Genomic DNA, 27,848 nt, shown 5'->3' on the forward strand with positions numbered 1-27,848 from the left:
CCATCTAGCGGGTCTAACGGCAGAGGGACAGGGAATCACAGGGCTGGCAGCCCCGGTCACTTCTGCAGACGCAAAACCCCTTGCGCTCCCTAACAATTCCGCAGGTTAAGCGCCTCATGCAAAACGCCGCAGCGACCCCGCAGCCACCCCTCCTCTCCCCTAACTACTCTCACTCAGTTAAGAGCCCACAGCGCTTGCTGAAGGGAGGGCAATATAACTAACGCTGAAGGGGCGGGGGGGAGAAAAGAAAAAAAGGAGCAGCAGTACCACCAGAAGCAGGTTTCACAAAAACTGAAGCTTCTAGTCTATCAGATTAAAGTCCTGCTAACTTGAAATGAAGATTTTAATCTTTTCACCAGCCTTTAGGAAATGACACGCATAGGTCATCTTAACCTTTATTGTAAGGGACTGAACCAACACCAACACCCCCCCCCCCCCCCAAACTTTCCAACTTGTTCACCTAGGAAACACCAGTATTTTCCACGTATTGAAACTTCCCTGCCAAGTAACGGACAAAATTCATTATGCTGTAGTGTAGAAGTCTTACCATATATTCGAGCAGCAGTGGCTTGTAAACTTTGTAGTAATTCCTTGTTCGAACGAGAAGCAGCAGAATGAATGATATCAATCAGCTGATTTGAAAGCTCAGGGTTTCTCAAGCCAAGTAGAGCGAGCTGCTGAGGTAAGCCAGCCAACCAGCGAGATAACACTTTACTTCGACTTCTAAAGAAAGAGGGAAAATTAGTTTGGGGGGGAGGAAGGGTGGAACGAAACAACGAAAAACCCGCAAACTTACTCTTTCCAGTCTTGACTAAGTTGCTTTGACGTTGGGTTCGATTAAATTACAATAAACTGCGATACTGTGATTTGCTGAGAATATTTCACCAGAAGATCCGGGCACATTGGTGTGCTACTAGGGTTACATCAGAAGTATTTATTTGATCCATAGGCTTTGCACTGCACATTTTCAACTCTTTCAGAAAGTATTTGTGTGAACGGACCGTATGCTGGCAAAGCAACGGTTCCATTTATCATTAGTTTTATCAGTTTATATTTAATGAGTCATGAGCCAGGCTAAAAAGCCATGAGATTACTACACCCTGAATAATACCGAAAGCCCCCAATCAAGCTACTGCTCTTTACACTAGACTTTTAAATTCAATTACACCTTTGCTGACGTCTTGCTTGTCAATTCAGATACATCTTAAAGCAGAATGAAAAACTAGAACCGGTCACTTTAAATAGGAGTTGATAACATTGGTTTACTTCCTTTCCCTGTTCAACTGCTACAGTAAATCAAGTATTTATGTCAACCCATAATCAGGTTTCTCCCCCCTCCCCAAGATCCAAACCCCTTTTCTGTTTTTCAGGCATAGTTTCATTTCTTAACCAGGAGCGATGATTAAAAAAAAAGCAACAATATTAAAAATAAGATTTAAAACTGTAAACAAAGGTGTTCAAAACGAATTCTATATTTACTGGTTTTTTCCTGAAGAAATTAACTCGGGTGATTAGAGACTACTGTTTTCCCTTTTTTAATTTTATTATATTTCTCTTTATATTACTTATAAAGAGTAAGTACTGAATTATTGTAACGAAGATTTTCAGGTAGGTCTTTTACTAACACTTTCCAAATTCTAAAGTAAATTTTTAAAGTGCAATTTAATAGTTCATACTAATTAAAGTAAGGATTCCTGAATCCCATGTATAGTTTTACCGCTGAATTCCTATGGCACACAGGCAAATTACTTCAAACATGGCTCTCCTAAAGGTGCTACTATTAAAAGACTTTCTTAATATATCTGCTAGCTCCGTATATTCAAAACTACACCAAGAACTTTAGGGTCCGAACCAAACCCTTACTCTGTGCACAAGCCATACAGAGCTAGTACAGTCATTTATTTTCCCCTGAACATCAACACAGTTAACTACTAAGCTGCACACTCCAAATGTAGAAAACGCAATCGAAAGGAAGGATAAGGTTAACCGGGAGAATAATTTAGTTGAATTTGCAGGATTAGCAATTAGAAAAGGAAACCTGACATTAAAAAAAAAAATCAAGAATGAAGAAATGTCAAGAGAGAAACTTTCTACTGTGACGTTTTAAAGCAGAACCGCACATCAAGCTCTCTACTTCAAAACGTAACGGTTGAGCCCTTCAAGGTTAGCTTTCGCAGTACAGCTCCACTAAACCACCAATTTGCTCCTGCCTAAGCCAGACACAGCATTATGGGTATGGCCTCACCAGTACCGACCAAAGACAGATATAAATTTTAGTCAATCTGCTGGCCACGTTCCTCCTAATGTAACCCACAGCTGTTTGCCTTACACTCATGGTGGGAACGCACTGTTAACTTGTATTCAGCTTGGCATATACTGTAACCCCCAGTCTTTTTTTTTTTTTTACTATTGCTACTGCTCAGCAAGCAAAGATTTAAGAAAGTGTACTGTGTCAAACACTCTGCCCTTGTCCGTGCAACCAGTCATTCATAAAAGAAGGTTATCGTGCTGGTAAAGCACAATTTGCTCTTATATACATCCCAACTTGTTCCTGATTACCTGCTTGCCCCTTGACGAGTTCAGAAATTAATTCCGAGCCAAGACGCTGCATGATCTTTCCAGGGACTGAGCTGAGGCTCATGAGCCTGAAATTCCCCAGCTTCTCTTCAAGATAGGTTCATAACAGTCTTTTTCCAGTCACACAGAACCTCCCGCATTCACCATGGTTTTTCATGGATGACAAACAGCGGCCTCACTTTCACACGAGACAACTTTTTCAGCCTTCCCGCCTACCTGTCTGGGCCACAGATTTCACTACATTCAGCTGATCACATTCTTCACCTGCTAAATTTAAAGAGGCTTTTCTTTACGTAAGATCTTATTTGTCCTGCTGGAACGTCTAGCTTTCTATTGACTTTCTCCAGAGCCTCAGGCAAGCACAACTGAGGTGTTTTGGTGAATTTAAACATCAGTGGAAGGAATCCATAGCTTAGGTTGCCCCTACAGCTCTTACAATTTGGGCCTTCTTGGACAAAAGTAACTACAAATAAAGTCAACTGAATGAGGTATCAAATGATCTTGTTCAAACATTATAATACTTCCATGTATCTTCTGCTACAGTTTAGTATCTTTAAAAGTGACATTTGTTTTTCTTCCACAACCTTAGTACACAGGCAGCATATGGAAGGAGAAAGATCAATCACAGGATTATTGTTTGCAACTGCCTGGTTGAATTTCACATTAAAAAAAAATCCTGTTAGTTTCTAAGCACACCAATTTTTGTTTTGTACAAATACACCTCTTCCCTCTTATACTATTCCCTCAGCTAATCCAATTCTTCTGCTTTATTTCTCGTTTCCTCTGTTCAGGTAATGCTTCTGAACTGTATGTTGCCAGAAAGTTTCTACTGGCATGCTCCTGCTTTGTGTGCCGGTCATTAATGATAGCATGAAGTTTAGCTCCAAGAGAGCTCTGAGGAACTGTATAAGCAGACTCTCTCCAGTTTTATCACTCCCACTGTCGTCACCTATGTACCGTATCCCACTGTACATATTCCTATTCTTTAAGTGAGATCTTTTATACCAAATCCAGATTGCATTACCTGCCTTTAAAGGTAATAGTCAAAGTTCTTACTATCTGCATTTTCACATACCAGTTCTCTCAAGTCTCCGGAATAAAATTTACCTAATCCTCCTCCTCTTTTGCATTCATTTGACAGCATTCAACTCAATTTTATTTACAGCACCGTTGCTTCCATATCTAAGGACTCTGACCATCCCTTGTGTTTGACACAAATTCTAATAACCTTTATTGAAAAATATGACAAGATATTATTAATATTGAAGGACAACCTGAATATATCCTAATTTCAGACCCACTTCTTCCCTTATCCTATAGCGTGATGGTTAAGAAGCTTTTGCTATTTTCACATCCTATGAGAAAAATAATTCAGCCTGACATTTAGGAATTGCTATTTCTAACCTGCTTGTCAGAAAAATAGGAATGAAACCAGTTTGCTTATCAATGCCTTTTTTTTCATTCTCTGTAAGTGCTGTTTATCATAAACACCCCCAAAAAGCTGGTCAGGAAACAGAAAAAAAAAAAACTTGACAAGCTCTTCCCTAGCCTAAGACAAATTTTCATTTGTATTTATGACTTGATTCTCCAGACCTCCTTCCCCATTCTAATCAATTGGCCTGTTCACACATCAGGAAACTTCACCAATTAGGTTTTTTCTTTCCTTTAAACGTCTTTGGCACTGAGCTTTAAAACTCGACAACCTCCATTGTAGATCTGCTTTTATTTATCCTTTCTAGCTCAAACTGAAACAATCTTATAGACCAATCCTGTCTTTCGTGGGCTACAATTTCTATGACACCCTGGTTTATCAAATCAAGTATCATTTATAAACCAAAATCATTTCATCACCTTACTACTAAAGTGATGATTACATGAAAGAAGCTGCCAAGTGTAAATCAAGATGTTCAAAGTAGGTCTTTGAAAGTGTCAACAAGAGTAGCATAATGATGACAATTATTTCATTTTCCAAAGACCTGACAAAATCCCTCACCAAAAACCTTAAGGAAACTAAGTATCCATGACATAAGAGGGGAGGGTCTTGCATAGACAGATTGTGTTTAATGGTAGGAAAAGCCTGGAGAAGAGACAACTGAAGTGGGTGAGTCGGAGGTAGGCTCAACAGAGGTCTCAAATCACTTGACACAAAAATGGTGGATGGGAATAAAATGTTTGCTTTCTCTTCCCACAGAAGAAGTGGGTGCTGGTATCAAATGCAGCTAGAAGGAGCAAGGATCAAAACAAACAAAAGAAAGTTGGTCTTCAGACAGCTGAGCTTTGTGACTCCTTGCCACGGGATGCTGCAGTTGCTCTTGATTTAGACCGGTCCAAGGAATGACCGGAAAAGCTCATGGAAGAGAAATCCACTGAGTGATACTAAGACACAGAAGTTCTGCGCAGTGAGGAAGCACAGGCTTCAAACGGTTGGAAGCTTAGAGTACTATGGAAAAGTAATTCTTGCCTTCTTCCTATAGCATCTCACATAGGTCGGTGTTGAAGGCAGGCTGTGAGGCGATATATAGCCTTTGAAGTCTCTACCAATATACATATGTATATGTTTGTGTGTATACACACACACACTGTATATGCATATATATTCACGACTACACTTATGTGTGTAGCGATAAGGGGTGAAGATAACTAACATCAAGACCAAAATATTAATTCTGAACCTTGTAATAAGTCAATCAAGTAATAAGTCAATCAAGTTTTCTTTCACAGGGCAACACAGGCCAAAAGCTCCTACCTAGTCTTTGAATCAGATACACCTAAAAATAAACAGCGCCCTTGGAAAATGTTCCAACATTAATTCTGCTTCTCTTAGACTGCTCTTGACAAGCTTCCGAGAAAAAAAAAACCACCCAAAAAGCCCCCAAAACCTGAGGAGAGCAGTCACAGGAGGGCTGAAGGAAGCATGACGTCAAACTGAATGGAATAACATGAATGCCATCCAGGATCTACTATGCAGTCTGCATCTTTAAGAAATGAAAAAACCCACTTGTTTCTAAAGGAAAGAAATGGATCAGTACAGTACACAAACATTATGTTGTCTTAAAATGTCTTGTCACACATTAAGTGCAATTATCCAATTATCCTCTTTGCAAAGAATTTTTGAGATTTCATTCTTCTGTTACTAAAAATATCACAATTCCATGTAGAAGACTAAGAGGAACAGCAGGAAAACTACTGCTATTTGAGATGTCTAAAGATAGAAAGTTAAAGCTTTCTAGATAGTTAGATGATCACATGAAACGGGATGAGATGCTCAAGACTTCCAGGTAAGTACAGAAAACGGTGGTTACATAACCTCTGGGAAATTAGTCGATACGAAAAAGATCTCTTTATTGCTCCGGGTGAAGAGAGGAAGAAAATGGGATATTCCCTAGCCTTTTTCCTGTCTTTCAAATTCCGTATACTTTTTATAATGTTCATAAGGTAGTGTTAGATATTTCTGGCTGTAGATCTAATTACATGTACTCAGGCATTACCACAGTGTAAGATTTAACAAAGCAAAAGAGTTGCAGAAGAGAACAATTTTCCCAAAGCTTGACTCTGCTAGTGGATATCAGCACTTCTGGGGGCCCTGGTTTGATTTTTACCTAGTAGCAGAAACAAGTGTCACGAGTATGATCTTTATGTCCCTTCACAGATTCTCAAACGAGGTAGGATTAATGCAGCCTGATCTGTGTTTAAGGATTTTACGTAGCTGGAACCAGATGACTTGACTGAAAAATACCTTCTGGAAAAGTCAAGACTTGGAGACAATTTGGACAAATCTTGCAATGAAAAAGTGTAATAACAGCAATATAGAGAATAATCTCCTCTTACTTCAAAAAAGTCAGATATCTAATAGGTGCATGAAACTGGGAACCCAAAAGTACAGGAACATTTTCTTAAACCTAGTCTCTGTAGAACCACACACCCAAAACAATAGAAGAATACTTTTCTTAAAGAAAATAAGTACAGAAGGCTAGACATGCACTACCAGAAACACCAAAGGCACTAAGTCACAAGTCCATGACGTCAGGCTGCAGTAATGGAAATGCTCCATGGCTACAGCTGCACAATCTTGACACATCTACTGACTACCACACAGTCAGTAACAATGAGCTTACAGCAATGTACTTAAAGTTAAATTTTAAATCATTAAGATCTATCTAGTACTTACGTTAAGAAAAAAAGACAACTAAGCTAATACACATCTCAATCTCACAACTCACAGAGAACAAACTTTCAAATTTCAGTGACACAGCGCCAAAACAGATTCAGAATGAAGTTTTAGAACATCTATGTAGAAATTCAGTATTCTAACTTTTGAAATAAATATACTATGCTGAAATGAGAAAGAATACATAAATGGTTTTTACCTGATTCTTTGAGTCCTCAAATCTTCTTTTTGGTAAACTCTGCTAAAAAATTTCAGAAGCAATGTACGAACAGGAAAGAGGAGATTCCTTTGCTGGTACAGTGTATATACTGCTTTTATCAAGGGTTCTGTTGCCACTAGAAAGAAAACATATAAAAACCTGAAGTAGTTCTTCTTAATATTCTGATTTTATACATACATACACACATACACAGAAGAGCTATAATCTGTATATGCAACTGTCTACATTTAACTGCACAGGGAAGTACCAAAAAGTTTTAAAACAACTACTGGATAGACTGCTAAGCCATTGAAACAACACCTTCTTGTGTAGCTTGTGAAAGAGCCACACAAACGAATAGAGACCACATGTAAGTGAAAACTTCAGACCTTCTGGAAGACAAGACAGTGCACAGGTTGCGACGTAGCTGAGAACCAATAAAGTCCTGCTTTCCACTGCTATGTTCCACACCCTTTTCCACTAGTGCAGTAACCTCACACTGATCTCTTTTACTCCTCACCTATGCTCACCCAAACCTGTCACAGTGCCTTCAGTTCTCTCTATACTATCCCTTTCTTCCTGCCACACACCCCCCCACCAGCCTTATCAGCTCTCCATGTCTTTGAACCAGCTGGCTCCAAACCACATTTGCTGGTTAACCAGAAAATACATACCTTGAGAGTCCACTGGCAAGCCGCTACAAAGAGAACTGCTAAACTTACACTGCAACCTTTTCTTCTCTGAAGCTCTCCTCAGCTATATGTTATCACCAGACTTAAAACAATGTATGAAAGTTCTACCTTTCTGTCAAAGTTGGCTAAAACCAGCCAGCAAGCACAGAAGTTATTATAGTAGACTGGTATAGTAGTTATATATAGTAAAATATATATACACCAAACTATAATATATATAATATATATATGGTATATATGTGGTATATGTATGGTGTGTGTATATATATAGTTTGGTGTGCGCGTGTACATATATTATAGTTTGGTAATAGACCAAACATTTTCTTTGGAAACCAGATTAAACCACTGGATGTAAAAATTAACAAAGCGTGAAAAAATCATACAAATATCTTAATTCAGAGAAGCCAAACCTGGAAAGAATGGGGAAGCATCTGAAAAGTTAAGAGATATATGAAGGGTATGAGACCTGACTCAATTTGCCTCAGAAGAGCTTGGGGTCCCAATGAATTCTTTTCCATCAAGATAAACTTAAGTAGCAGCAATCACTTCATTATCTTCAAAAACCAAGACTGGGAAACCTTTGCCTTTCCATTCAGGTGTACAGAGCAGTCTTAGTAAGTTATGTATTCAAAAACAGATACAATTTTGTGTTCCACACTGAACAGAGCTGCTTCTGCCCACAGAGACAAGAATGCTCCATACAAAAAATTATTCCGGATCCAGTCAGGGGCTGGTCTTCATCAGTAAAACTCTTATCAGGGAACATATTTAAGTTATCATATAGGGATTCTCTCTAAAAGACACACTATAAAAAGCACCTGAAATGGCAGGCTGTGATGGATGCACTTGACCCCTTAACCAAACTAGTGGTAGTTTGGTACAGGCTCCAAAGGAAGTAAAGGCCTAAGCCATTAACGGGCCAAGAACTCCTCTGGTTTCAATCTGTTCTCTGAAAACCCACAAAGGAGCAGAGTGACAGCGTGAGCATCGATGCGTATGAGCTTGGAACACCGATCATGCGATTAACACATGAATAGCGGGTGGCTTTTCCAAGACTCATTTATCAGGGAACAAAGAAAGTTGTGGGTACAAGGAGTCTCATGCATACCTTTCCCATCGCATGGAATTTGACCACAAGCCAACCACTTTACTCCATAAATATGACAGCCTAAGTGAGCCCTCCTTGAGCTCTCCCTGCTAGGCAGCGTGGCTGCATGGCAGTGATCTCCCCTTGAGCTAGGATGCCTCTCAAGGTTGTTCCTCGAGGCAGAGACCTTTTACCAACGGCAGATCTTTGGTAAGCGACCGATATCATGCATAACCTTGTAGTATGGTAACTTTTGTTTGTGCCTTGTTAACTTTGAATCATCGTTCAAATGATTGTGCCGTACAGTAATAGAATGAACCTTGCCATCAAACTTCGTTAAGACGCACTTTTACAACACCATATTAAAACTACTTTCGCCAACAGCTTTAAAGGTGATTCTTTAAGCAATCTAAATCACCCATTTGTGACACATGGTCATACACAAGCATAACGCAGGGAGACATTTAGAAGCTGAAATCTAAGATATTTGTCAACAGAAAAATACATCAAATATTAGAATGGATTTTAGTTAAGATAAATTATTAAGTTCTTCTCATTGCATCAGGACCATCAACTTATTCAATTCACATACTCTTCAGGTGAGGATTCATCTTGAACAGTGTTTCTTAAACAGAACACTTGCTTATTCTTAATTGAATAACAATTATACCTTTATGTAGTTTTTAGCTAATTAATGAACTGTTAACTGAACAAATATAATAGGAAATAAATACTCTAAGTGTGTAGAATGTTCAGCCATCTTCCAATACCTCTCTGTGGCACGTTTAGTAAAGCAGGTCCTACTATTTCAATTGCTTCATATGAACAGGACAAGTTTAAGAACAGAAGCAATTTAAAAATGTATTCTTAAAAAGTAGTACTTAAAATGTCCACATTATACAGACTTCCAAAATGCAGCCAAACTTGTCATGATTTTTAACTTATTTCAGTTTTAATTGGCACATGGCAAGGCTCCTTCTCAAGTGACTGAATGTGCTCTCTTCATTACTTGAAGAAAATCTTTCAAAGATACAACTAGCAGGCAAGCTGCTGCTAAAGTCATACCTGAGAGACGCAAGAAAGGAGCAGACCTCCTAATTACAGAGAGCAGATCCAGAGTTTGATCTTAAACAACGGAGAAAAATCTTCAGACATCACAGCGTGAAGCTCTACTAGACATCCACAAAAAGGGTGCACTTCATCCCAGCATAAATAGCTACTCAAAATAGGCAACCCTGAAAAATATCACTGCAAAGATACCACCATGCTTTTGTGGCATAGTGTGCAGGAGGTTGACTATGGTCTTGTTCAATCTCTCATTCATTAGTTCTTTGTTTTTTCTATCTAAACTTCCCCTCTTTTGATTTCCATTGTGTTCTAAAAAAATTCTGATTATAATGGTTCATTTTTTTCTTTTGCCTTGTCTTCTAAAGAAGACATACCCTTCCAGGCCCTTAATCTCAAGGTCAGATAGGTTTTAAACAAATCAGAGTTATATTTTTGGTATGTACCATCTTTTGCAGTATCATCTGACACAATAAAGTTCAGAATTTCTAAAGCACCATCAAAAAAATAATATCAAGGAAGGAAGCTTTTCTTCTTCCACAGAATCACTTAGCGGTTGAGGTGGGAAGGGACCTCTGGAGGTTATCTGGTCCAACACCCCTGCTGAAGCAGGATCAGCTAGATCTGGCTGTCCAGGACCATGTCCAGACAGCTTCTGATTCAGCTTCTCCAAGGGTGGAGACTCCACAACCTCTCTGGGCAACCTGTGCCAGTGCTCAGTCACCCCAACAGTGAAAAAGGGTGCTCCTGATGTTCAGACAGCATCTCCTGTGTTTCAGTGTGTGCCCATTGTCTCTTGTGTTGTCACTGGACACCACTGAAAAGAGCCTGACTATCTTCTTTACACCCTCCCTTCATATTTATACATGCTGATGAGATCCCCCCTGATCCTCCTCTTCTCCAGCCTGAACAGTCCCAGCTCTCTCAGCCTTTCCTCATAGGAGAGATGCTCCAGTGCATTCATCATCTTCACGGCCCTTCACTAGACTCTCTCCAGCATGTCCCTGTCTCACTTGTATTAGGGAGCCCAAAACTGGACACAGTACTCCAGGTGTGGCCTCATCAGTGCAGAATAGAGGGGAAAGATCACCTCCCTCAACCTGCTGTCAACACTCCTCCTAACGCACCCCAGGACACCACTAGCCTTCTTTGCCACAAGGGCCCATTGCTGGCTCACGTTCAACTTCGTGTCCACCAGGACGCCCTGGTCATTTTCTGTCAAGCTGCTTTCCAGCTGGTCAGCCTCCAGCACATACAGATGCATGGGGTTATTCCTCCCCAGGTGCAGGAATTTGCACTTCTCCTTGTTGAACCATCAGCCCATTTCTCCAGCATGTCGAGGCTGTATTTCCTCTACAGCTCGTAAATGAATTTTAATCTGACATGTAGTCAGGCTTTTAGTACTGCAAAAGGATTATCTTGAAGGGATGAGATAAACTGTCAACACAAACAGATACAGATTCGTGAGGTAAAGAATTTCCTACTTGCAGTGAAATTCCTGAACCTTTACAGGATCAGCAGACAAGATCCATACATATTAATCTTTTGGAATTTCATTTAAGTTTTTTTTAAGCTTATTAATTTTCTGCATTCCCGAGGAAAATTATTGGACTAAAATGGCCACTTTGGTTAGAGAAACACCAGCCATTATCCACTATCTGGTAGGTTTGGTAGACAAAGGAAAAATCAATGTTTCATTACAAGGAAAAGCGTGAAGTATCTGATTTAACAGTCTAACAATAGTTTGGAAACTACTTTCTTGAGTAGCAATTCTTCTGCTTTGGCTCAGCTAGTGAGACAGGCACATCTCTGACTGTGGACTATTATCTGCCTTCAACAGGAAGCTAGATTTGGAGTGCAGATAGGAATGATTACTTATTATCTTTGTCATCAGGGACATAAGAATAGACAGATTCCTAATTAAAATGGATTTGGAAGGAGATGCAACTGCCAAAATATATTCGAGGGACATGTGACACCTTTTCATCTTACAACACTAACAATGAAACCTGCTGCTAATGGCAAAGCATTTTCTATAAATTCTACTTGGCTGCGTGGCTGTGGAATTCACTTCTACCATACTGGTAAGACAATAGATCCCTGCCACCTTTAGACTTACTGAAAAATTCCTTTCTTTAAGAAGTCCCATATCAATCACCTAACAGACACGTCAACCAAGGTCTCATCTGGAACACAACCAAGTTCTACTTGAAAAGCAAAAAAGAAAAAAAAAAGCCAAGCCAAAACACTGTACTGGTCCTGCAAGTCACAACTGGAAATATGTTTTCTCTTGGAAAAGGATTCAAATCAAACACATTGGAAAATATTCTACAGCAGCTTCCATCAGAACTATCTTGGCATTTCATGTCATCACAGCACTAGAATGGTCATCTGACAGTACTCAAGGGAGTCTACCAGCTACATTAAGAATTTTAAATAAGGATTGGAATATTAATGTATCATGCACCTCTACATCCTAGTAATTATTTTTTCAATGAAGAAAACTCATCTTCCCATTTATAAGAATACCTTAAGAAGTAAAAACAGAAAACAGATACACAAATATATTAATACTTTGCATATCAACAGTATGAATCTAACAGCATTCCTAAAAAACAAGCAGTTTTCAATGCTACACACACGGATATGACCATGAAATTCAATTTACCTCTATAGACAAAATACATTTTCATCTAACAGCTGAGGATAGAAGATGAAGTGACCTGAAAACACCAGAATAACTCAAGCTCTTTGTCAGTGCGTAATTTTGCTTTTCAGAAACTACTCATGTCTTACCTTTGTTTTGCTGTATTTGCATTAGTCTCCAAGTCACACCAAGCAATCTGTTCACCTGCTTGCTATTCAGCTTGCTGCCGTCCTGAAGAGTATCTGTCACAAATTTCCTTATCATGTCCAGCCAACCAGAATCCATCTGAAGTGTTGAAGTGCTTGCTAGTGAAACCATTATGTCACACAAGGTTAAGTTCAGTAAAAGATGGTCTACACTGTTTGAGGATGTCATACAATACTTGTTGCTAAGGGGGAGGGCGGAAAAAAGAAGAGAGAAAGATTTCAAAATAATATTTTGTGCCTTTTAATATATGTTACTTTGGTGGAAATTATACTATGTAGAAAAAAATTCTAAATGTTAAAGTTTTAAAGCCAATATGCATTTTAAAAGTCTTTGTATTTGACATTTGGGTACTTGTAAATTTCTGTTCTGCCACCAAAATGTCTGTTTCTCATATTTATAGTGGCAGCAACAACCAAAGCTCTAAATTGTATCTCTATGGCTGGTTTCTCCTGTTTGACATTTTTACTGTGGCCTAGCAGCACTTTTAGGTGACTGAAACCAGTAAAGCAAGGATAAAAAAAAAAAAATTAATCCTTAGTTTCAGTCTCTTCTGTGAGGAATCACATGGGTCACACAACTACAAAAAGCACCATGAACAGCACAGAGAAATCCACTCATGTACTTTTTTCCAAACTCATGTGGAATCAGAAACACATTTTTCACCATCACAATATTCTGCAGGACCACCCTGTTGCCCTACAGAGGTTTGAAAGACAAAATTAAGGGATATCAAGAAAGGAATCAAGGGTATTGCAGCTTGACACATAATGCTAGAACTTCTCTACTTGCTGATTAGTCACTCACAGTATAAAAAAAAAAACAACACAGCATTTATCTAAAGAAAGCTGCACAATATGAATGCCTACATTCAGAACACAAAGTAGAGCTGTGAAAACAAAATAACAAAAAGCACTTTAATCTGCGCTAATGTAAGTGTAGTCACCCTTCAGTTCAGGGCCAACCATTACAACATGAGCAAATAAATCTCAACCTGTGGACATCACTTACACATGGCATAAATGCTAGTAACTTTTTCATGTTCAGAGTATGTAGATGCTAAGCACTATCAGTAGTACTGGGGTAAATTTCTGCAACATTTTGCAAACTGGAGAAGAAAGGAAGCCTCAAAATGCCATGCAAGGTTTCCAAATGCAGGCAGGCCTTTAACCCAATATATTGGTAAGCAAGGAAAACAAAAGCAACTATTTTTATTTTCATGGCATGAAGCTAAGTTTCCAGAAGTCTTCAAGTAACAGTCAAAATAAAAACACAAAAAAGTTTTCACAGATTACTTCTCCTGCACATGTCCAACAATATATTTATTTTAAAGTGCAAGAATGGGACAAAACATAGTAGCAGAGTGAAGAAGGATCAACAGAAGTATGGTTAGTCAGGGTGTCACCTATAAGACAAGATGGTTGCATTGCCTAACTACTAATTCTGAGATTTTCAGTTTCAAGGAAGGGTGTTCAGGTCAAAACCTGAAAAAGCAAAACACCTTTTGGCTTTATAAACTTAATGGGTAAGACTTAGTTGGAATGAAGCATTTAACGAAGAACTATGCTGTACCTCTGATCTACGTGCCCTTCCAGGAAGAGAAAATGCAGCAGTCAAATATCAAATAGGATTTCAGCCTCAAGTATACCTGCACCATGGTAGACCCTCAGCATAAAAAGAGCTGCTTCTACTACTACAGCTCAATCTGCAGTAGCACAGTTTGCAAGTATTTGAAACTGAGACAGACACCGGCTGATACCCACTGTACATACACCAGTGTTTTATATGGACTGCAATGGCACAGAGTGACTCCAGAACAGACTTTGCATGTATATAGTCTCACATCTGGGAGCTGAGAGGGGAGACAACCTGCTACTGGCCTATACCGGAACAAAATTGGTGCACCCACTCTGCCAGCTCAATAGTGAAGAAACGTGTGAGTGCTCAAGTTCTCCTGCTCCAGTACTACTTTGCCATACAGGACAGGCACAATGCATCCCATCTCCCCTCCTAGCTGTATTTATCCAGCCCTGTAATACAACTATAGAAGAGTAGATGTGGGTGAAAAAAATGTTTTAACTATGTTTTGATGTAATTCATCAGTCAACTGAAGAAAACATGCAGAAATATGAAACTAGTCAGACTCACACAAATCACCATTTAGCAATATGCAAATTCCAGATCAAGCATCCAATAAAATATTTTCATTTCTCTAAGACAGCATTTTAATTTCTACAGGAGGCTATTCAGATGGCTTCCTATACCATACTTTTACGAAAAACCAAAACTTCTCCATTCAAAGCAACGCTACCTTCCTATAAAAACTTCTCTACAGATCTTCAAAGAATACGCAATAAAAGGTTTTCTTTTCCAACATTAAAAACTTAATACTGGATACGACTCACATTGCCTCACTTCTCTTATGAAATTAAAAGCTGTAACATGACACTGATTTTATTCTTACCCTTTGCACGAATCTTTCTTTTTCTGCTTTACTGTTTCTTGTAAAGAATAAGGAAAATGACGCATGAAATGGTGCTTGAAATCAACAAGGTAATTCATTCGAAGCCATAGCTCCTGTTAAGGGAAGCAGATGACAGACAGAAAACATTGTAGTAAGTGAAATACATCAATGCAATCATCTTCCATAATCCATTATTGGAATCAATGAAAAACAGGAACTTTAGCTTCTGTTTGCAAGTTTTCACATGTATTTACTTTCAGACATAAATGTGAAGTTCTGTGCGTGAACCTGAAGGTCCACAAAACAAGGGAGTAAAATTATGATGTAAGTCAAGGTTGAGCGACAACATTTAATCCAAACTGGACCAGTGTATTTTCTTAGCACATATTAATGTGGGTATATGCAATAATAAACAAAGTGAGTTACAGATGTGAATTGAAAGTGCTTCTATATCAATTTATCACGGTACTTAAAATCAGAGTGAACTCTGATTTACTCGCAGTGACTGTCCTGAGTTTTCCATTAAGACGTATTCTGACTCTGCTTCATCTTTCCGCATCGTTAGCGTACCTGTAGTTCAAAGCCCACTGACACAAAACGTTTTCCAGTAGAAAGGCCATCCTTACAGAAAAAGGATTTTTTTTTTCAATATTTAAAAATAATTTTACTTTGTGGGTTACCAGACACTCACAGTCACCATTCCAGCAAACTGTCCAGCACAAGTCATCACAAAAAAGTCTGCACCGCTATCAAATTGGTCAGGCAGAATAACTTTTTTGATATTCAAGTATTAAGAACAGAGAATGACCATTAAACTATTTCAAAGATTAATAGGTTTCCACTAGGCATATTCATAGTGGGTTTCCAAAGTGTCTCTAATAACCACTTTGGCCCATAAGCCCAAGGGCTATTAAATAAGCAGAGCTTCCATTTTCAAACTGAGCCATTTGAATGCACATACATGTAAAGGTGACTATAATAAACAGTTGATCTTACCTAAAACACAATATGCTCAAAAAAAAAAGTTGTATGGACATCAGATTCCCCCCCCCCCCCCACCCCCCCCCCTCCCCCAAACATCCCAAGGTCATAATGCAACCGCGTGTACCTAAACCAGCTACATCTTGACACAGGAGCACTCCTTTCATGTGACCGAAATGCAAGCACCCTATGGCTAAGGGCAGCAGCTCTGCACTACCCTGAAGTAAAAGGCATGGGACAGCAGGCTGCCACAGGTATTTACCTGGCCAACAGCCTGCTTTCTGCCTGCTTCCAAGAGGCCTTCTAGAAAAGGTGAAAGGGGAACAGCACGTTTTGTTTGAACACACTGAATCCATCCCTCAGGCTGTGTATGTTGGATAACTCTGGTCTAATGGAATGATTCCACAAATGATTTCCAATAATTATTCTATACGTAGATTTTTGTTTAGCAAGTGGACCTACAGTCCTATACACAGGTAAAACAAAGAGCTGTCAAGACATTCCTTTCAACTACTCTCAATAGCCAAAATGGAAAGAGAAGAGTGTTCTTTTTCTATTTTGCAAAAATCTTTGGAAGAGCAGGAAAACTTAAAAAATAGCAATTCATTTACCAAAGTAAAAGACAAAATAATTAGGGAAAAAAAACTTCAAGGACATTTTCCAAAATTCTTATTGAGGTTTTGATCATTGCCTTACGATACTACCATTCATGACACAACAACGTAGGTTGCACCAAGCAATTACAGGATCTCATACCACCATTACCCCCTACCTTTCCAAGGGTTTAGGGTTTGTTCATTTCTACCCCCTCACTCCCGTAAAATTTTTCAACACATAAAAACAAGGAACAAACAACTCCATTCTATGCTTTGTTCAAAGTTATATTCCAGAGGTTATCTGGGAGACAAAACGCTCCTCTTCTCCAATACCACTTCCAGTTTCAAAAGCTTTTGTGCTGCAGTCTGTCAAGGATTCCTGGAGACTGTCGGTGAATTCATTGCTCAGTTCAACAGATTCTTTTCTAGAGTAAGAGACTTGACAAAATCCAAACTCAAATTCTACTCAAAACCTAGGCTTCTTCTCTCCTAATAAAATATTTCCACTACTTGCAATGACCAAATCGTTAATTTCCGATGAAAACAAAATGAACTGTCATTATTATGCCACAGATCACTTCTCCCTTACCATTTTGTATGTTTCATCATGTCGCTTTGTGAGTTTCCACAACAAATGTATTATACTAAGCACTTGCTGCATAAGCTGCTGAGATTCTGATTCCAAAAGGTTTCCAAGAATGGGAGCTGATTGTGCAGGAGATGCTTCAATCCAGCACTCAATCAGTAATGGAATTATTATCTCAATAAAACCTTTTAAGTTTTCAGCCGAGGACAGGCCTTTTTCTGCACTGTCCATTACACTTGCCAGAGACCTAAACGACAAAAGCAAAAAAAAAAAGAAAAAGAAAAAAGATAAAGATCAAACTTTTAAAAACAGATTAGAGCAATACCACTTTCCTGCTTTCTGAATAACAGGAAAAATTACTTTTTTAATACATTAAATATTTGCTTGCTTTCTTGCTAGATATTTCAGCAAGGAAAAAAGGGAGTTCAAACCATCTACAACAAACCTGCTCCCGAGTCTCCCTGCAAGTTTGTGTGCTTCTGTAACAACTTCTTAGATTTCAGTATTTCTTTCCCCATTGTTATATGTAAAGTCTATAAAGTGGAGAAATACGATTTGCATTATCATATCACCTTCGACCAACAGATAAGAATTCACTGTACTCGGCATAACAAAATAAAAAAGCTTTAAGTTTTAAGCTCCTTGAAGCAAAATAATGAAACTGACTACAAAGTATTGTCAAATGCATGAGTTTTATTACAGTTAATAACCTTCTCCAGCTATAATAAACATAATGGTTTTTCATATTAAGGGGGGGGGGAATCATTCTGCAAAAATATAACTTTGGTTCCCACCTGATGCTTAACTATAATGCTCTGGAGAGCAACTAGCTGGAAAATTATTAAAATGATTCGAGATAATGAAGTTAAACAAAACTTATCAAAAAATGAAAAGATATAGTTTAAATTAAAAGAACACCTCACAGAAAGCAAGAAAACCAAGGACTTCCCCCCCCTTATAACACACTTTGTGTTTCAAAAGGGATTATGACCAAATCCTGCTCCTGCAAAAATTCAGGCAATTTGTATCCATTTAATGATAGAACCAAAGTAGGTTCTTTGAAGGAAGAAATCTCTGGATAACTCCTGCTAATTTTAAGCAATACAGAAGCTTCTGAAAGGGTTTCCAAATAACAAAAGCCCTTTAAAAAAAAAAAAGCAACAATAATTTCAACTGATGATTTCTGACATTGTTTTCCATGATGATTTTGTTTTCTAACTCACAGCAGGGAATTACTATCTTAATTCTAACTTCCTAATATGCATAAAATTAGTACACTGAACCTCCTCTTAAACTCCTTTCTATTTCAGTGATGTTCTCCAAGTGATTTTTCTTTACACACACACCCAAAGTAGGATCTCAAAAACTATTTGCTTTCTTCCCACAGATAGGCAGATAAGTTCTGTTTACAAATATTTTAATTTCATATTGGATTAAAGAGGTAAAGCAGTTTTTCCTGGTCATCCTGTCAGTGCCAAATTATCCAATTAGTTATATCCTTCTACGAAGCTACATTTCTCATGCTGTTGCAATCATCTATAATATGCACAGAATAGAAAAATTTTATTCTGTCATTTCTCTCTGGTTGAAATTGGTATCTCAAGAAAGTTACTAAACCAAAACAAACGCAGGTATTAACAAACTGTAAAAGGAGCAGGGAGAAGACACCTGCAAAGGAGTAAAAAGAAAGTGTAAGACAAATGCAGGCTCTTTTTCAATGAAGGCAAGATGGGGGAGAGAGAATTTACATCTCCAGCACAAAATAAAACAGACAAGCGGAAACATAACTGGTCATAAGAAAAAAATGTTAGTTTTATCTTTAGTACCTCCTACAACTATCAGACATCTTAAAATTTTATAAAGCTTAGCATTAACTGCAGCAACCAACGTATGCAGTCAATGTAGTTTGGTTTATTTGTCCCTTTTTTGTTGCTCTATGTCCCTTCTATGCCACAGACACTGCAGTAAAGACACCAGTTTCTTTCAGACTATAAAGAGAGTTTAGGGTGAATGGTTCCAACTTAGACATTTAACTCTGTCATCTAAAGACACACTAGACAAATCCCATCTTCCAGTTATAACCACAATGAATTCTAAAACGTCACTGGACAAGCCAGTTGATAACCAAGACCATAACCTCACTGAAAAAGTTAGGTTGTCCTGTAAATGCTATGCCATGGCAGGACTACACACTCAGCTGAGATTCCAAAATGTCAGTAATTGGCTGAAATAGTTCTGAAGTAGTAGTCTTTAATCGTTTCTCTGAAAATAATACCTGATATTACAGCAGAGCTCTGGAATTCGAGCAATCTACTTCTGGAACACAAAAAAATCTCCCCATTAAACAGTGCATGAAACCCGAGAAGTTGGCAACACACACCTGAAGATTCCTACAAATGTATAACACACCCCCCCAACTATTTCAGTACTTTTCTGAAACAAGGGATGGAAAAAGAAGGAAGAATCCATGCCAAAAGGGATACTCCACCCAGCTGCCAAAAGCATTTGGACAAGAATACTTAGCATAGCTTTCATGTACCCCTGAAAAAGCAGCCCACATCTCTCAAGGTAAGACTCCTCCAAATATTCAAGGTTAACAACAAAAGGGGTAAATAAAATCTGATTGCCAGTAACAGATGATGACAAAGTATTACTGTAATCTGTCCAGTATGCATCTGATTAGTGCAATATCCTTAGCAATACAGGTTCACTGGAACTGGGAGGGTTTGATGTCAATTAAAGTGTTAAATCTTTTTGTCACATATCTGTTATGACTATTCTTTGATGGTAAGGCAGCTCTCAGAAACACTACAAAGCATTACTACCTTCATATCGGTATGAAATACTACTGAGGGGAGCTGCAAGATACTTGTGTACCCCTTAAGCTGTCATTTTTCTTTAAAACACCAGTATTTCTAAAAAGCAGGATCAAACAAAAGAAAACTGTGTAACATATCTGCCATTTGACAGTAAGAGGACAACAGAAATTCAGCAAAGGGAAGTCAAGGAAGCATAAAAGAAACAGAAAATAAGGAAACAACTTTCTGCTGCTTAAAATAGGAAAAGTCATTGGAAGTTAATAAGTTTTTATCACTCAGAGTCTAAGCCAGGCTACTGTCCTCCTTTTTTGCGTGCACTGCCAATTGCAGCAAAGAAACACTCAGGACATGAAGTGAACTGTATTCTCCATTTCTATCTGATGCACAGGTCACACCATATACACATTTATTCACTATGCTTTGTCTTCCATTTTGGTCTCTCAAGTCTTCTTAGCTTTTCTCTGCAGCTTCATTTTGTCCTTTCTCAGCAGAAACAGAAGCTCTACCATTTCTCTTCAGCACCACTTCCATTCCGAAACAAAGATCACACACCTTGGTATCACCACATTTAAGTTGTGAAGGCTTTCCATTTTTCCACATCTGAAATGAGTTTGATGCAAAAAGCAGCAGTCAGCACATAAGGCAGAGGATATATTCTAATAATCTCCTAATTCACTGTAATCTTTAATTCATGGACAGTAGGAAGACCTAGCACACAACAGAAAATAATAAAGTCTTAAGATTTGCATTGTTGAACTATCCAGCATTCCAAGCTCAGAATCTACACTTTTTACTAAACATTAATACTGCAAACTGATTCTGAAAATCCCTTTCCATAATCACCAGGTTATCAATGAGGTGCCATTCCTACCCAATGAACTTACAAAATTAAAAAGGTGCACTAACTTTAAAAATTTAGCATACTATTAGTGGTGTTCGGAAGCCTTCTTTTTAAAGAACAAAGTTGAAACTTACTTGCAGTATTAGTGATGAGGCCGTCAATACATACACATCACAATTGGTTACTTATGGTTTGGCTAACTCATTCTCTATACTTAGGACTTGACTATTTGTGCATTGCCTTATTTAAACAAAAACACACACACTGAGATTTTGGAAGTACTCAAGAAGCATTACAGATCTTTTGCACTTCTTATTAGAAGTAATTTCTGTCCTTGCAGTAATGGCCACAGCAGAGGCCTGGGAATGCCTGCAAAAGGCCACAGTTGGGATTGGAAGAGACAGAACTGAACATCTTCAGATTGCTAGAAAAGATTTCAGTGGCAAATACAAAAGCCACCACAGTAACTTCCACTCTTAGAATTTTGCGGATATCCACTAAAACAAGCTGCACTGGCCCTTTGTGCAAAATGAATATACGAAAAATATGTGCAACTGCAATAAAACGAGAACATTTTAGTACCTTCTGCAGATGCCCCTTCTCTTTCCATTCTTCTGTTCTGCTGCCATCAGCTTGCTTTGCCAATCTCGCCTTGGATTCTAGCAATGTTTCCTTCTATTCTTCTGGCTCCTCCTCATGCTCGCAAACGCCTTTTTGAAAGTATTTATAACCACAAGTGGATCACATTGTTTCACCAAAATCTAGCTCCTCGGAAAAGCGGAATCCAATGCAGGTGACACCAGATGTAAAGTTTATTTTCCTAGCCCTTGGATACAATGCATCTTCAGCTATTACAGGGCATGGTATATCACATGCTGCATATTATTCAGGGCACAATACAAGAATCCTCTGATACATGGTGGTCCACAAGTGTATGCTTCTGACTGCAGAGATGAAGTCCACAGGACTGTTTTGTGCTCAGCACTGAACCCTTCCCCCTGCCTCAAGTGGGCTTCACTGGTCTAGTTTCCAACTAAAGCTTTACCTGCAGCAGATATTGTTGGTCACGACTGAACTCTTACGCTATGTTAAGAACCACTTTTACGAGAATAAGCTGGACATTTTAGCTTAATATAAATTTCCTATACCTACCACAAGTAATATGCTATCTACCAAGAGGAAGCCTAGGGGAGTGGGAATGGAATGATCATTTGTGTGTCTCCACGACAGAGGTGGAAAACACCTAATTCAGGCCAATACCTGTCGTATTAAAAGAGAACACTTCTTCTGCACTTCATTCATTCAAAGATAGGAGACGGACATAGCAATGGATTAGGCAGTGGGTTTTATACCCTTTTCTGCCACTGACCTCCTAGATGAATTTGGTGTAACTGCTTTATACCCCTTATTCAGTCTCCCCCAGCTGTAAAACAAGGATTGTGGTTTCTCTTCAAACCACCTTGATATCTATGGATTGGAAGTGCTGTGTAACGGCTAAACGGTTTCCATTTTTCAAGTCGTCATTCCAGGTCTCCTACCAGCAGGTATGTAACATCTATAGTAATGTATATACATGAGGACGCCAATGTTTAAAAGGTGCCATGAAGTGGGGTGGGAGGTTCCCCTCTAATTTGAGGAGTGGGTGAATCAGAAAGGGGGAAGAGAAATAAAGATGGTTAGTTATTTCTCCCTTAACTTCAGCTCACATCTATTTAGAGTACTACTAAAAAACACGCAAACCTTTCTGTGACTAAGCACACTACGCTTTCTTCCATATTCATCAACGTGTCTCAAACGAGACATCTTTTATCCATAGCGAAGATATAAACCAGTGAATTGATTAAAAATATCTAGAATCAGAAACTCAGCAGAACTTCATACAGCCAGACACGTCTTATCATGCTGTCCTTTTTCAAAGGAGCTATAGTCAAAGAAAATAGACTCCTAAGCTTACGATAGACTCTTGAAAGTAAAAGCACAAAATTTCAGTAAAATTCATCACCGCAGTGTAAGAAACAAGCTTATGTTTAATGTAAAGAAATTTGCCTGCTTGGCCCCAGGTCTATTTGATATCCTGCAACAGCCTGTAGTCGTCAGTTCGCATTGCAAAAAAAATGCTAGAGTTGGTCTTCCAAAATTATTATGAATAGCATAAAATAAAGCTTTTATTTGATAACGGGAAGGTTCATGATATACGCATAGCACGGTTATCCGCTGAGTATTTCCATATTTTCAAGCCACTGCAGTAAGACTGCACATTACACTAAATGCCCTAAAATATGACTAAGGGACAATCCCACAGTAAAAATGAAATAGTTGTCTTTGACAGCAACAAACCAGAGTTTAACATTGCGATCATACAGTTGACATTAATTCCCAAATTAGTTAACGTTTTCTCACCTCAGCCTAAACGATGAGTTGATCTTTGGTCGTAAGCCACCATTTTCAAACAGTTGTATATGTTGCTGATTATTTGCATGGACCTTCCAACTTATACATACTGGGTTCCTCACAGAATGAGGGCTATCCTTTTGTTCTTGAAGCCCTTCATCCTCTATTTCACTGGATCCATCTACCACTGCTTGGAGAAACTTCTTGAGCCTGGTAAGTACATTCAACCTCCACTGCTGAGAAGTTACTCTGCGATTTGGGTTAACAGAGAGCATCCAGGAAAGTTTCTCTCTGCTTTTCAGTCTTTTTGACAGTTGCTGGTGAGAAATAAGCTCTACAAAATTCTTCAACAATATACTGCTGCGGTCTGTGAGAAGAGCTGGGTATGCTTCCAGTAAAACGTCCAAGACTTTCAATGAATCTTCCTGAATCCCCTCACTGATATGAGTCATGGCACTGGAGAGATGGGCACTTACCAAAGGAAAAAATGGAGCAATCTGTTCCGCTCTTATTTTTGAAGCCAAGAATTGCAGCAGGTGAACAGCTGCTCCTCTGACACCAGAATCTTTGTCTGTAAACACAGCTGCCACCTCACTTATTATATTCGAAAGGTGCGCATCAATTACAAATGGATACTGAGACAGGAGATCTTTGAGCCCAAGAAGTGCATTATGCTTAACCCCAGGACTATAGTGATGCATCTGTGAAAGCAGATCCTAAAAGGAAAGAAACATATATACTTACTATCGTTATTACTTTAAGCTCTTTAAACTTCCCCACCTATTTTCAGCACATTTTTTCTTAAATGCTCAAAAATACAGAATCTATTCTCATGATGTACTGCTGTTGGTAGCAGCATAATATGTTCAGAACAAATATAATATTAGTTTAAAGCATAACAATGAACAAATCATCAAAATTCAATGACAGGAAAAACAAGATACCATGACTCGTCCTTCAAATAATTAGATAATCCTCATTCTTAAGTTTATGCACAACCCTACTGACTTAACAGAGGGATGACCAAAAATAAGTCCTCTCACACTTGCTCTCAAAAGTAGAACTACGCAATCTCAGTCTCAACAGCTTTCTTCAGTTTAAGCAGACAGCTGCAAGAGATAGAAGATGACGCAAAGGAAGGAAAGCAGAACCACCACCCAAAGAAATACAAAATTTTTTAAAAACAGCATCTCAGGAAGTCTACTTTTTAAAACCCTGTCCTTAAGTTATGATCCAAGACTTTCAAAAACCGAATGTTAATCCTAGATACTTAAATCAGTGTGCAACTTTAGTTTTTGCACTGCTGAAAACCTTTCCCTTGGGTTATATGCTGGTCCAGCAATTTATTAAATTCATGGGTCAGCTTACTGTCAAGGACAAAGAGGCTGTATTCAAGATATTCTGCCAGGGTTTCAGTTGGTTTTTTGGGTTGTGTTTTTTTTTTTTTTAATAATTTTTTTCTCTAAATTCTAGTAAACATAGTAAACCTAGATAAATGATAAGTAATTTTCCATCATTTCAGAATGTAATGTCACAGTATACCTTTATGTTAAGTTTTCTATTTTGCGTAGGAAGCACTCCATCTTCTTTAAGCTGCTCAGGAATTTGTATGGCCTTTGTTTTGAAGGTAGTATCAGTTGCATTCTCTAGTTTAGGCTTTTTTTTCCCAACTTTTAATTTCACTTTCTGGAAATCTTCTTGATGTTTCCTTTTTTTAGTCATTCTGATTCTCTGCAAAAAGATAGTCAGAATTTTAATTTCATTAAATACACTGCAAACAAATATTTTTTCCACCAAAGAGCAACGACTTCCTAACAAAGGCTACTGTTTTTATGCTTTTTCCTATGCATAAACTAGTGTCTGCTCCTGAGACAAGATGCTAGGCTAAACAGACACGCAGACTGATACAGTACAGCTGTTCTTCTAGTGTCCAGAAAACATCCTGCTGCTCCTTTGGTTGTCTTCGCTCTGAGAACTACTTCATTGAAAAGATCACTTGAGTATCTGCATCTTCCACTGCTTTGTCAGATTAAGTCGCTGGTTTTGTTTTGTTTTAAAAAGTTCCTGCCAATAAAGCAACTTTTTACATACTTGACCCTTGTCAAGCCAAAAGAGCTCAGTGAACTCTTTCATTTAATTTGTACATTGTTTACCAACTCATTCATTAATAGCGTACAGTCTGCACAGGTAAAATCATGGGTTTAATCAGGCCTTCACTGGTAACAGCAGCATACAAGAATCTAAGAAAACTTCCACTACACACTGAAAAGTCCAGTCTGTGCATTTAAAAATGATAACTAGAAAGAATGAGGGGAAAAAATGAGGTTAAATGGGCACATATAAAGTAAAAAGAGACTGAAAAACTAAGCTACATTTAATAAGGCATAAGAAATAAGGTAGCGTGAGTAGCTATACTTAGAACTAAGTCATACAGACATAAAATAACCAAAACAAAACAAACCCCACACTTCAGTTTCTGAATGACCGTTTGGCTTTGATATAGCTGTACTGATAAAAGTACTCTTAAATCAGATAACAAAAAAAAAAAAACAAAACCAACCCCCCACCCCCCAAAAAACCCCAAACCCAACAAACACTACACCACAGGTTCCTTTATTTTATCTTCCTTCCCTCGATCTCCGTACTTCTAAATTTATTCATAACAAAACTCCAGAAGCTGATGTCACAACACTCAGCATCACGTACAAATTGCACCTAGATTTCTGTTAATTAAGACCATGAATCCATGGTCTGATGACTCCTAGAAGCGGTTGTAGAAATTACAATTTGAAAGGGGGAAGGGGGAGACAAGCGCAAAGCCATTATGATGTTGAGGTTTAACACCTCACAAGTTTCTAATGATAACAGGTTAATTTATAGAGCTGGAAATCTGAATGCTTCCAGATCTCACTGTACGCAGTATAAAGTCCATGCTGTCAGGCACAAACTTTTTGTTTCTTCTCTCTTTCAAACTCCTCTTTGGGTAACTAGGTTTTGCACATTCTTAATATCGGAACTATACAAAAAAGTTGCGAACGCAACATTCAAATTTTAAAGACCAAACTAACGAAAAAAAGAAAAAAAGCAATGCAGCTGACTAAACCCAGAAATTTCTAAATAAAATATCCAAACAATAATTCTTTTATGGTGGATATGATCATCATTGACCCTAGAAAATAGGATTCTACAGCCGATTTTCCCAATGGACTTCAAACTGTAAATTTGTGCTGTATCACAGTATTGCATATACACATCATCGGGATAATCATTAAGGAATGTTTTAAATCCAATGGTCATTTTCTATTCTTTTAAAACAACTCAAACAACTGGTTATACAAACATTTGACTAGAACTTAATTTCTGCTTTTCACACGCTAGCTTAAAACAGCTATCTGCAAGACCGCTTTAACTGAAGTGTAAGTTTAGTGTAAGTAACCTATCAACTGAAAAGGCTTTAAAAAAACCTGGGGTTTGGTCCCGAAATAAAAAGGTCCTTTAAGTGTCCAAATATAACATCTATGGTTTTATAAGCTTCTGATTTTTACCACATGCATCTTTGAGGAAAGAATTACAACAAGATTTTCACTACTCCATTTCAAGACGTACAGAAATGGCTAGAAGCTTTTGACACGAACGTTATTTCCACTTACAAAGCTTGCTTTAACGGAGATATTTAAGAAGCCTCACTCTATGAGGTGAAACGGTTTGGCTTGCAATTAGCATTAAAAACTTTACAATACAGGCACGCACGCACCTGAACAAAGTCAATTAAGTTCTTTTAAAGGAGGCAGCTTATAAAATATACTTTCTCCTACTAAAGCAAAGCAGCACAGTCAACCTTGCACTGGATATTTTGGAAATAATTTACTGGAAATCCAAACATATCCATTCCCAATTCGTATGTACCACGCTAAACCAGAGATAAAGCGGTTACAAGACCAAAGCCATGAAAACACCACAGCGTCTACGTAATAAGACATTAAGCAAAACTGTATACAGCTCGCGAAGTTATGTAAATATTTTAATGAAACTTCTTGCCGAAACAGCCGTTTGCCTTTTGACTTCAACCGTATTTTCAGCTGGCCCTCCTCCAACAGGACCGAGCTAAGTGCACCTCACAGTTTCTGCGCTAATAGAGTTTTACAGTCCAAAACGTTAAAATAACCTCCAATCAATACCAACTCCCTTTAACACGAGGCCCCGCGCGGCACCTCTCAGAGGGTACTTCAAGCGCCGCTCAGCCATCCCCGCATCAGGCTTAGGGAGACAGAGCGGAACCAAAAGAAGCGACTGCTTCACCCGTACCTGACTGCCTCGCGGGTTTGGGGCGGTATCCCCGGGGAGTCTCGCTACCAGCACACTTACGAGCTCACGCCATCGGGAAAATCCTGGGAAAGCAGAAGGCAAGGACGGCGCCCTAGCTCCTCTCATCCGATGAAGAGTTCCACCGGGGCGAGCTCTCGCCCGGCGAAGGGCAGTACTTACTCGCCATTAACTTTCTGAGGCTCCCGCGCTGGGCAGCGTGTCCCCC

The 27,848-nt window shown here is 38.6% G+C and overlaps 1 protein-coding gene across 1 annotated transcript in view; it reads right to left on the reverse strand.

The window, feature by feature from the left end:
- Window positions 1-25,042, reverse strand: part of TEX10 (testis expressed 10) — a 58,570-nt gene extending 33,528 nt beyond the window's left edge. Inside the window, exons 1-8 of the mRNA XM_009324949.1 lie at window positions 24,860-25,042; window positions 23,327-24,033; window positions 17,270-17,513; window positions 15,104-15,216; window positions 12,585-12,823; window positions 6,945-7,080; window positions 548-723; window positions 6-13 (exon numbers count right to left, since the gene is read on the reverse strand). Of these exons, the coding sequence (XP_009323224.1) occupies window positions 6-13; window positions 548-723; window positions 6,945-7,080; window positions 12,585-12,823; window positions 15,104-15,216; window positions 17,270-17,513; window positions 23,327-24,033; window positions 24,860-25,039 (1,803 nt within the window). The 5' untranslated portion in view covers window positions 25,040-25,042. The remainder of the gene's footprint in view (window positions 1-5; window positions 14-547; window positions 724-6,944; window positions 7,081-12,584; window positions 12,824-15,103; window positions 15,217-17,269; window positions 17,514-23,326; window positions 24,034-24,859) is intronic.
- Between the last annotated feature and the right edge of the window lie 2,806 nt (window positions 25,043-27,848).

Source organism: Pygoscelis adeliae, unplaced genomic scaffold (assembly GCF_000699105.1).
Source record: "Pygoscelis adeliae isolate BGI_AS28 unplaced genomic scaffold, ASM69910v1 Scaffold135, whole genome shotgun sequence".
NCBI classification, from domain to species: domain Eukaryota; kingdom Metazoa; phylum Chordata; class Aves; order Sphenisciformes; family Spheniscidae; genus Pygoscelis; species Pygoscelis adeliae.